Source organism: Eschrichtius robustus, chromosome 19 (genome assembly GCF_028021215.1).
Source record: "Eschrichtius robustus isolate mEscRob2 chromosome 19, mEscRob2.pri, whole genome shotgun sequence".
Classification (NCBI taxonomy): domain Eukaryota; kingdom Metazoa; phylum Chordata; class Mammalia; order Artiodactyla; family Eschrichtiidae; genus Eschrichtius; species Eschrichtius robustus.
In genome coordinates, this window is record NC_090842.1 from 19,367,835 (window position 1) to 19,378,164 (window position 10,330).

At 51.3% G+C, this 10,330-nt stretch overlaps 1 protein-coding gene across 3 annotated transcripts; it reads left to right on the forward strand.

The window, feature by feature from the left end:
* Positions 1-145: 145 nt before the first annotated feature.
* On the forward strand, positions 146-10,325 carry CENPT (centromere protein T). 3 transcript variants are annotated; one of them, XM_068527664.1, is made up of 16 exons: positions 154-174; positions 742-909; positions 4,465-4,514; positions 4,641-4,841; positions 5,921-6,011; positions 6,152-6,239; positions 6,347-6,443; positions 6,564-6,700; positions 6,813-6,849; positions 7,065-7,213; positions 7,914-8,075; positions 8,388-8,708; positions 8,957-9,047; positions 9,651-9,827; positions 9,907-10,011; positions 10,093-10,325. In XM_068527664.1, the coding sequence occupies exons 4-16, from the start codon at positions 4,729-4,731 to the stop codon at positions 10,214-10,216; spliced, it is 1,692 nt and encodes a 563-aa protein (XP_068383765.1). In that variant the 5' UTR covers positions 154-174; positions 742-909; positions 4,465-4,514; positions 4,641-4,728; the 3' UTR covers positions 10,217-10,325. The 3 variants fall into 3 exon arrangements, with proteins under 3 accessions (XP_068383767.1, XP_068383765.1, XP_068383766.1); XM_068527666.1 differs by lacking the exons at positions 6,347-6,443; positions 6,564-6,700 and having other exon boundaries at positions 146-909; XM_068527665.1 differs by lacking the exons at positions 154-174; positions 742-909; positions 4,465-4,514 and having other exon boundaries at positions 4,619-4,841.
* The last annotated feature ends 5 nt before the right edge of the window (positions 10,326-10,330 follow it).

The window sequence follows — 10,330 nt, forward strand, 5'->3', positions numbered from 1 at the left end:
CTCTCCAGTGCGCAAGCGCCCTGGACATGTGCCCACGGAAACTACAAATCCCGCAATGCCTTGCGCTAAACTTGGCGGCTGCGGCCTGGAGCGCCGCCTAAGGGAAAGGTCGGGTTGCAAGCGGACCAGGTTTCGGACGAGGCCGTGCTGTTCGCCGGAAGCGATCCCCCAACCGTGAGCTGCTGAGTGCACGGCATTCCTGCGGGGGAGGGGAGGAAGAACCTAAGCCTCAGTGTCCCAAAGGACCTCAGGGAGCCCTTTTGTCTGCATTGGAGACTCTCCCCCGACTCAGACGCCGCTTGCCTTGACTGTCTTATTGACCTAAACATAATCATCACTAGGCGCCTACTGTGCGCCGAGCATAGGGCAAGAAGTTGGGAACCGTGCAGGAACCATACCGACGCGGCCTGACTATAGAGGGATGAGGGTCAGACTTTTGGATAATAGATGTGAATGAATGCACACTAATGGATGTCTAATCACAGAAATAAACGCTCCAAAAACAAAAATCAACAAGGGAGAGGGAAAAGTGGGAGGCGGAGGCCCAGGAAGAAAAAATCCACGAAAAGCTTGGTTAGGGAGGAGTCGCTGGTTTTTGCCCCGGGAACCAGCCTGTAAGAACCTGAGGCAGGAAGGAGCTAGGCTCTGCCCTTAAGGATCCTCAAGGGTAGCCAGAATAGCAGAAGCTCCGAAAGATACCAAACTGGGCCAAGTTAAAAGATTTGTGATTTTATTCTGCAGGTGACTGGGAACTGTTGGAGGGGTGTTAAACGAGAGGTTGGACAGGATTTGTATTGTAACAAGTTACCTCCCCACTCCCTCGACTTCCTTGGGGAAAGTGTTCTAAAGGGCAAGAGAAGCTGTGGAAAACCAGAGAGGAGGCCAGGCACTCGTCCAGGAGAATTACCTGTAAGCTAGCCCTCCTTTGCCGAGTTCCCCGTTTCTCCCACTTCTTGCCGTTCTTCACCCTTTCTCCTGACTCTCCCTCCTCACTTTTTTCTCTTCTGATTACAGACCACGGGTATGAATTCAAAGCCTAGTTTATATATTATTTCTAATTATTTGATATAAAAACAAAATAGATCGGGCCTTTTAAAAGTTTGCAAAAGCACTCCAAGTTAACTGTCACTTTTTTAGTTATTCCTTTTTATTTTTGGCTGCATTGGGTCGTTGTTGCCGCACACGAGCTTTTCTCTAGCTGGGGCAAGCAGGGGCTACTCTTTGTTGCGGTCCGTGGGCTTCTCATTGCGGTGGCTTCACTTGTTGCAGAGCGCGGGCTCTAGGTGCGCAGGCTTCAATGGTTGTGGCGTGCAGGCTCTAGAGCGCAGGCTCAGTAGTTGTGATGCACAGGTTTAGTTGCTCCGCAGCATGTGGGATCTTCCCAGACCAGGGCTCGAACCCGTGTCCCCTGCGTTGGCAGGCGGATTCCTAACCACTGCACCACCAGGGAAGTCCAAGTTTGTTATTCTTTATTGTAAAACAGACCCACACTTAAAATGTTCTAGAAACATACAGGACAATGGGGAAAAAAAGAACTATTTTTCTGGTCCCAACACCCAAACATTACCATTGCATTTCTGTTTACAACCAATGTGATCCTTGGTTATTTGTGTGGATTTCACAGAACCATTCCTCCTGGCCAATGCAAACTGAGGTCCACAGCTTGAACCCCTTCAAATTCAGAAATGCGTTCTTTAGTATGTGTAGCCCATGGTGAAAGATGTGCATTCATTTGGGTGAATCATTTATACAAGTGTAAAAACGTGAATACACACTGTTATATGTTTAAATGTTTATAAAATGTGTGCAGTAGAGATAAAATTCAGCAAAGGTCACTGCATCTGTTATTATGTATTTTCATTGTCATACAGTTACTCATACGGTTCTACTCCTACCAGTCTCAAGACCTACCTTACTCAAAAAATGTTGGTGAGAAGTCAAACTGATGTCATTTCTTTATGTACAGAACATTGAAAATTATGCTCTATAAAACTACTTTCCAGACTTGAGGACACGGGGAGGGGGAAGGGTAAGCTGGGACGAAGTGAGAGAGTGGCATGGACATATATACACTACCAAATGTAAAACAGTGGGAAGCAGCCGCATAGCACAGGGAGATCAGCTCTGTGCTTGTGTCCACCTAGAGGGGTGGGATAGGGAGGGTGGGAGGGAGACACAAGAGGGAGGGGATATGGGGATATATGTACATGTATAGCTGATTCACTTTGTTATACAGCAGAAACTAACACACCATTGTACAGCAATTATACTCCAATAAAGATGTTTTTAAAAAAAAAAGGGACTTCCCTGGTGGCGCAGTGGTTAAGAATCCACCTGCCAATGCAGGGGACATGGGTTCGAGCCCTGGTCCGGGAAGATCCCACATGCCATGGAGCAACTAAGCCCATGCACCACAACTACTGAGCCTGTGTGCCACAACTACTGAAGCCTGCGTGCCTAGAGCCTGTGCTCCGCAACAAGAGAAGCCACCACAATGAGAACCCCGCGCACCACAACAAAGAGTAGCCCCTGCTAGCTGCAACTAGAGAAAGCCCGCGCGCAGCAATGAAAACCCAACGCGGCCAATTAGTTAATTAATTATTAATTAAAAAAAAAACACTCTACTTTCCAGTACATAAAATCACCTTTAATCTACACTTAGTCTTCTACACTCAGAAAAATGTCTGGAATGCAACGCCTGGCTTTCTCCCCACCCCCACTGCCCTGCCCACCTTCTGTCTTGTCACCTCTGGAGAAAGGCAAGAACCTTTGTCACATGTCTCCCGGATTCCAATCTTGCCTTCCCTACAATCTGTTCTTTACATGGCTGCCAAAGAAAATATAATTATGTAATACCTCTGCTTAAATCCCTCCGGTGGCCTATGGCATTTAGAATATTCTCCAAACTCCTTTCCAGAACCTGCGATACCTCACATGGTCTGGCCCCATGAACCCAGTTTTTTTGATTGTTTGTTCGTTTTCAGTTTTGCTTTCTTGTGTTTTTTGGCCACATCACGCGGCTTGTGGGATTTTAGTTCTTGGACCAGGGATTGAATCCAGGCCCTTGGCAGTGAGAGCGCAGAGTCCTAACCACTGGACCACCAGGGAATTCCCCCAGTGTTTTATTATTTAAAATAATATTTATAAAATATTATTTTATTATTATTATTATTTTGGCTGCATTGGGTCTTCGTTGCTGCGCGCGGGCTTTCTCTAGTTGAGGCTAGCAGGGGCTACTCTTTGTTGCAGAGCACGGGCTTCTCACTGCAGTGGCTTCTCTTTGTTGTGGAGCACGGGCCCTAGGCGCGCAGACTTCAGTAGTTGTTGCTTGCGGGCTCTAGGCTCGCTGGCTTCAGTAGTTGTGGCACTGAGGTTCCGTAGTTGTGGCTTGCGGGCTCTAGAGCGCAGGCTCAGTAGTTGTGGTACACTGGCTTAGTTTCTCCGCAGCATGTGGGATCTTCCCGGACCAGGGCTCGAATGTCCTCTGAATTGGCAGGTGGATTCTTAACCACTACACCAGCAGGGCAGTCCCTGTGTTTTGTTTTGTTTTTTTGACAAATAGTAAATATAAAGTTTAATCAATCATGTAAACACAGTAAAGACAATCTGTGCAAACACAAATAATGCTGTGAAAAGTAAGCTCATTCTCAAATTGTTTTGAGAAGTTTTTTATGTTTTTTCCATATTATCCAGTCCAAAGCTTTACAAATAATGAATAAATATTGCACTTAGGTGGTTGATAGTGATCGCGGAAATGTGCCTGCAAAGGGCTAGCAATTTAAGTCAGATAACACAAAGGTCAGATCTAAATGACGAGGAATATGATTTTCCTCTGCAGTTCTCTAATTTTGAGAAGCAAGAATCTTATTTTTTCTTTGCTCTATTTTTTAACATAAGCACAAATATGCCCATGCCACTGCCAGTATCTGAAACTTTACACACAATTTAGGAGCATGAAGGAGAACTCCACAGGCAACTCAGAGCTCAAGTTCTATTTCAGCTCCCATTAAAATTTAAGAAAGGGGACAGGGGGCTGTCAGTTGGTGAAAATATGGTAATGGAGTCTCCAGCATTAACAGAACTTTTGAGAGCTGGAATTAATCTCAAAATTGCTGATGTTTGGAGATTTTAACATCTCTGCTGGATCACAAACAGCCCACTAGCCTCTGAGCCTGCAAACTGATCTCTTGTGATAGATACAGGTCCTATAGACACATTGGTCTTTGCAAATGCAAATCTGATCAGGTCACATATAGAATACAGTTATTTTTTTCCTGGCCCAAATGTGTCTCTCCTCATCTTCGGAGAGGGAGATGAGAATGAGAGACATTCTCACAAATAGTCACTGCTATTTATTCATGACCTGGCTTATTACTTGTCAGATCCTGAGTTAAACATTATCTAATTGACTCATTACACACACACACACTCTCTTATTAGGTGGTTATCACCCTCATCTTACAGGTGAGGAAACCGAGGCTTCGACTGGCTGCACATATTTGCCCAGGCTCAAGGTAAGGATGCCCGCAACACCCGTTTGCTGCCACCACTGTACACCCCGGGCGAAGCCTGCGGCAGGACTAGAACTGCAATTCCCGTGGGGCTGTGCGGCAGCCTCGCGAGAGTTGACCTAAATTCAGCAGCATCGCGAGAGTTGGCTTAAATGTGGCGGCGGGAAGCCGGCGATCGTAGCTACCGAAGCGGCTGGGAGGGCTGGCTGCTGAGGCGATGGCGGACAGCTACAGCCGGGACAGCGAGCCTACGACGCGCACGCTGCTACGGCGCGTGCTGGATACAGCGGATCCGCGCACCCCGCGGCGACCCCGGAGTGCTCGGACTGAGTATGTGAGGGTGCCCCAACACAAAAGCAACCAGAGGGAGTGGGCGATGGGGTCCAGAGCTGACCCTGTTTGGAGACGGAAACTGAGTCTCGGAGAAGAGCAGAGTCCAGGGCTCTGAGAACAGGCTCCTTTCTCCTCGCTGGGCTCGGGTCAGCTGTTTGTGCGCCCACCCCTGAGACTCCAGGCCGCTCGGGACCTCAGAGCTCAATTATGCAGGCGTCCTTGGGGGTCCGCTTCTGGAAGCGAAGGATAGGTGCCCAGAATCTGGACCTCTGCTATGTTCTCTAGGCCAGTTTTTTCCAGAGTATGTCCAGGCATCTGCCCTGAACTGTCTCCCAAGCGGTTCCCAGCTGAAAGATGGGAAAGGAGTTGCAGAGCATAGCCTGGGTAGCAGTCAGGAGGCAGGAACTGGAAAGATGCTTTGCTAGGGAGCAGCGAATTTGGCCTGAGGTGGTGGGAGTGTCAGTGGGTGAGGGCTGTGGTGAGCTCTTGGTGCAGAGAGGGTGGAAGATGGCATCTGCTGACTTCCTGGGGCAGTGCAGTTCCTTTATAGACAATGGGAAGCCATTCGTTATAGGTTTTAGACCTATGAGTGATGAGGTGGGAGTTGTGCCAGAGGAACATTTATGTGGTTCTGGAATCTGAGAGGGGATTGGATTGGAGAGAGTAGGGCTGGAGTGACCCATGTGGAGGTTGCTGTCAGACCCTGACTAGTACTTAAAAGGTTTAAAGATGTTGAAATATCCTTGGATTGTTTTAGTGTCTAGAATGGATACTTTTCCAGTTGTTTCTTTTATCTGTGTGGTTAACCCCTACTTCTGCCATAGTCACTTCTGTGAAGCCTTCCTCAGCCCTTCTCTCTGGCTAGGTCATCATATTCCTTCTCTCTTCCCATACCCCTTGGGCTCCCTTTCATCCACAACCCTGTTGACATAGAACTGGGAATAGGGCTGTGGGAGGGCAAGTGGTTTCTGGTCCCTGTCCCTAAGGGTAAAGGACTTCAGCCAAGATCCCTGACGAAGACCCGTCTCTAGTTCACCCTCCCTACATAATTCTCACAGTTGCTGCTCTTTACACAGTGTCCAAAGAGCCCTGCTTCAAACACCTTCCTCTAGGAGGCTGAGGAGCCAAACAAAGATGACTGCCAGGCGTTGTTCTCATAGAGCCAGGGTAAGTGCCCTACCCACTGATCACTACAGGGCTCTGGTTGCCTTCAGGGGGCTCTTGAGTTATAGCTCTGCTCTGGAGCCCACCTTGAGGGACTGTCAAGGCAAAGGAACAAACTGATTGCTTGATGCTTTTACCCAAAGTCTATTGACAGATTGACCCATGTTCAAGCCAGTGGACACCTGGAGGAACAGACACCCCGGACTCTGCTGAAGAACATCTTACTAACTGGTGAGTGAGGACTGGCCTGCAGTGAGAATCAGGCACCAGCCCTGTGGTATCTCTCATTTAGGGCAGCCTGCCCTGCCAGCTCCACTCTCTCCTTGCTATTTCTACAGCCCCGGAATCTTCCATCCTAATGCCAGAGTCAGTGGTGAAGCCAGTGCCGGCACCGCAGGTGGTCCAGGCTTCCAGACGGGAAAGTGGTCGGGGCAGGTGCAGTAAATTCCCTCCTTGGGCTAGGCTGCTGGGCATTACTAGTCAGGGAGCCTCTTGGGGCTCTAAGAGCCGGAGTTGGGTGTCCTGGCTTGTCTGAGAAAAGCTCCATCCTTGTAGCCTGGAGCTGCAGCTTCCTGAACTTGAGCCCCCCACAACCCTGGCTCCAGGTCTGCTGGCTCTTGGCAGAAGGAAGCAGAGACTGAGGTTGTCAGTGTTTCAGCAAGGAGTGGACTTGGGACTGCCTCCCTCCCAAGGTGAGGTCCTGGACAACACCTGTGGCCACCCTCTCTGTCCTCTGGAGAGACTGAGGAGGCCTGAGAGAAGCCTGGGTAACTTATTATGGTTTCTTTTTACATCCTCTTGCAGAGCCTCATGGGAATGCTGATGCCTCTTCCCTCACCAGGTGCTGTTGCCTGTTCCGGGAGTTGGTGGAGGAGAGGCTTGGGGAAGGGGGTGCTGACTAGAATGCAATCTGGCTATAACTGCTCCATGCTCACAGCATGGTGGCTGGGTTCTAAGAGATGAGAGCACCGGGGCAGCTGGGGGACTCCTGGGGTGGGGGAGGGGGGTTGGACCTCAGGTACCTGATTTTCCTTTGTGCCTTGTCCCTCCCGTCAGCTCCCTCAACTTGACCTTCGCCACACCTCTGCAGCCACAATCAGTGAAGAGGCCTGGTTTGGCCCGCAGACCTCCTACACGCCGAGCTGTAGATGTGGGTACATTTTTGCAGGATCTGCGAGATACTTCCCTGGCCTTGGCTCCTCCAGGTAAGGTTGAGATTTCCGTCTTCTGGCCTGTGGGGAAAGCTTTCCCCCCATGATTGATGGGAGGTGCTGCTGAGACCAAGGTTGCTCCTCTCTCCTTTGAGTCAAAAACAGTGAGCAAGCCTGGCCAGTAGGTCTACAAGGACTTTCTGCTTTCTTTCTGCAAATTGCCTCTTGTCTTGCTGGGGCCCAGTCTTGGTCCCTCAGTATCTTCCAGGACCCCATATCCTTGAAGAGCGACAGGACTGAGGGTAGGAAAGGGGTGTGATATGGTGGCTGGAGCTTATTGGGAGGTTGAAAGGGGCTAGGATCAGGATCAGCTGTTCAGTCAGAGCTGACCTGGGAGCCTGATTCCAAAAGACAAGTCAAGTTCACCAGGATAAGAGAAGGGTTTCAGGCAGAGGGACCTGAATGAGAAGTGGAGGCATGGGTGAGCAGATTGGGTGGGGCAACCTATGGAGCCTGGGAATGCCAGGCTAAGGAGCAGGAAGGTAAGCAAGGAGAGCTGTGGAAGGGAGATTAGGCTTAGAGTAGACTTAGTCTTCTCTCTCTGAGGGCCACTTGGGCAGGCTTGTGGGTCCACTACCCAGGCCCTGGTGACTGGGTAGCAGAGCAGCAGGTGGGCTTGCAAAACACTGAGTGCCAACTGGACCTTGATCTCCAGATGAGAGCCTCAAAACCCCTGTTGCTACTCTGCCAACAGACACAGTGTTGGAGGACACCCAGCCCTTCTCCCAGCCCTTGGTTGGCCGTTCCCCCAGTGTGCACCACTCCCTGCCTTGCCCCTCTCACTCTGGGGCTAAAGATGTGGAGAGGGCTGCCAGTCGCAGGACATGGAGCAGTGGGCTTGGGCTGCAGAACAACGGTGAGTATGTGGGGCACGCAACCTGGAGCCAAGCCTAGCTTAAGCAAGAATTGGCATTGGTGTTTTTTCCTCCTCAGGCCCATATGTGTACCCCCTCACCCCTGAGTCCCTTTGGAGGGCTGTTGATCCCTCCATCCAAGAGCAGAGTCAGTGTTGGGCCAGGAGATTCCAAACCAGTACCCTGGGGCTGCCTCTGGCCCTCTTCCCTCCTTGATGGGCTAGGCTGGGTTTTACTACTCCATCTTTACCTTTCTCAGAGCTACAGCCCTGGCCTACTGCTTTTCTAGCCTGTATTCTCTGCCCTTGATTCAGGTGCTGGGAAACCAGCCCAGCTTCTGGCAGGAAAGGTGGAGGAGGTTGGTGCCCTTGCTATGGGCTTTCCGAACATCAGCAGTAATATCTCTGGAAAAGATGGAATAGAGCCCTTACAGAATGGAGTAGGTGAGGAGGCAGAGGAAAGAATGGAAGAAAGCTTGAGGGAAGTGGAGAAGGCAGCAGAAGCACAAGGATCCGCCAGAGCAGAAGAGCCTGAAGGACACATAGAAGTGACCGAAGCAGAGGGATCCTGGGGGGCTGTCGAGGCCAAGGAGCCAGAAGGATCTTCAGGGGATGAAGACACCTCTGGTAGAACAGGTAAGGGGCCCAGTGCAGGGATCAGGGGGTGGGTGGGTGACAGCTGTGTCCCTGGCCTTGGAGGAGGGGCTTACCTGTCTTGTGTTTCTGGGCACAGGTGGTCTTGGGCCAGGGAAACTCTGAAGGGCCCCTTGCTTGGCTGGAGCTAGATGGAGCCCTCGAGGAACAGGATAAGGAGGCTGTGGGCCTTCAGGGTTGAGTGAGATGGTCAGGCCTGTGCCCTCTGTAACCCTGCCCTTCCTCTGCAGCAAGTCCAGAGTTGGCCTCCAGCACCCCAGAGTTCCTTCGGGCCAGGCGACTTCAGTTTCTTGAGACAGCTCCACCACCTAGCACTGCAGTGTAAGATCCCACGACCCTGTTCCACATGGGCCTCTTGGAAGGGGGCAGGTACTGAGGTTGGCATTGGGTACCACAGAGTTATCACTCTTATCACTCTTCCTTTAGATACGTAAGATGATTACCCAGGAGAGCACCCTAAGGTGGGCTGGATGGGGCCCACTCAGAGCACATCTGTCACCCTGGTGCCTGCTTGCAGGGGCTTAGAGGAGCCTGGGCAGGGGGAAGTGCCTAGGTTAGTATGCAGTCAGAGAAGGCTTCCTGGAGGAGAATTAGCAGAATGGGACAGGCAGCAGTGGGCTGAGTAGGGGGAATGTCCATGCCAAAGCCTGAAGATCATGGGCCTGAGCAAGTACTGGTTTGTATGATGAGGCTAGACTGGGACATTGTGCCCAGATTGTGGAGGGTTGGGGCCCCAGGGAAAGACCAGGCCTCTACATAGCCCCCTGTCCCCACTGCCCCCCAGAAATGGTTGGAGCTGTTGGTCCAGCCTGGCCAAGGAGCACAAGGGCCCCAGTCTTGGCAGGAGCCAGCAAGACTTATCTTTGATTAGCGGCCTCTTTAGGTAGCAGCAGTTCGGCTAACTCTGTTCACTCCTTGCCCCAGGTTACCTTCAGAGCCTCCGGAGCCTCTGTCGGCCAGGCTTCCTCCCAAGCCCCGAATCCCTGGCTCCAGACCCCGTCAAGATCCCTACAAGACTGGACTGAACCACTATGCGAAACTCTTTAGCTTCTATGCTAAGATGCCCATGGAGAAGAAGGCTGTGGAGATGGTGGAGAAGTGGTGAGTCCTTGACACTTGGGGTGGGGAGAGGAGCCCCTCAGATCATGAACAGTCTGTTTTACCCCTACTTTCTTGGCAGCCTGGACAAGTATTTCCAGCATCTTTGTGACGACCTGGAGGTATTTGCTGCTCATGCTGGCCGCAAGACTGTGAGGCCAGAGGACCTGGAGCTGCTGATGCGAAGGTAAGTGGATGGAAGCAGGGAGGTGCTGGGTGTGGGAGTGCTGGCGCTGATTCTCTCATTCTCTATCTTCCTCTGCTGCAGGCAGGGCCTGGTCACTGACCAAGTCTCCCTGCATGTGCTCGTGGAGCGGCACCTGCCCCTGGAGTACCGACAGCAGCTCATCCCTTGTGCATTCAGTGGCAACACTGTCTTCCCTGCCCAGTAGTGGCCAGGCCTCAACACCTGCCCTGTCCCTACCTGGGGCCCCTTGGCCCCACATACACTTCTAGGTTTCCTCCCTGCCCCCCAGCATCAATAAAATGTCACAAACAGAATATGC

Excerpts from the sequence above, each read along its gene's own strand:
- CENPT (XM_068527664.1), top strand. The coding sequence starts at position 4,729 with ATGGCGGACAGCTACAGCCGGGACAGCGAGCCTACGACGCGCACGCTG. Across the intron at positions 6,240-6,346 it reads GAAGAACATCTTACTAACTG|CCCCGGAATCTTCCATCCTA; the intron begins GTGAGTGAGGAC and ends CTATTTCTACAG. Across the intron at positions 10,012-10,092 it reads CTGGAGCTGCTGATGCGAAG|GCAGGGCCTGGTCACTGACC; the intron begins GTAAGTGGATGG and ends CCTCTGCTGCAG.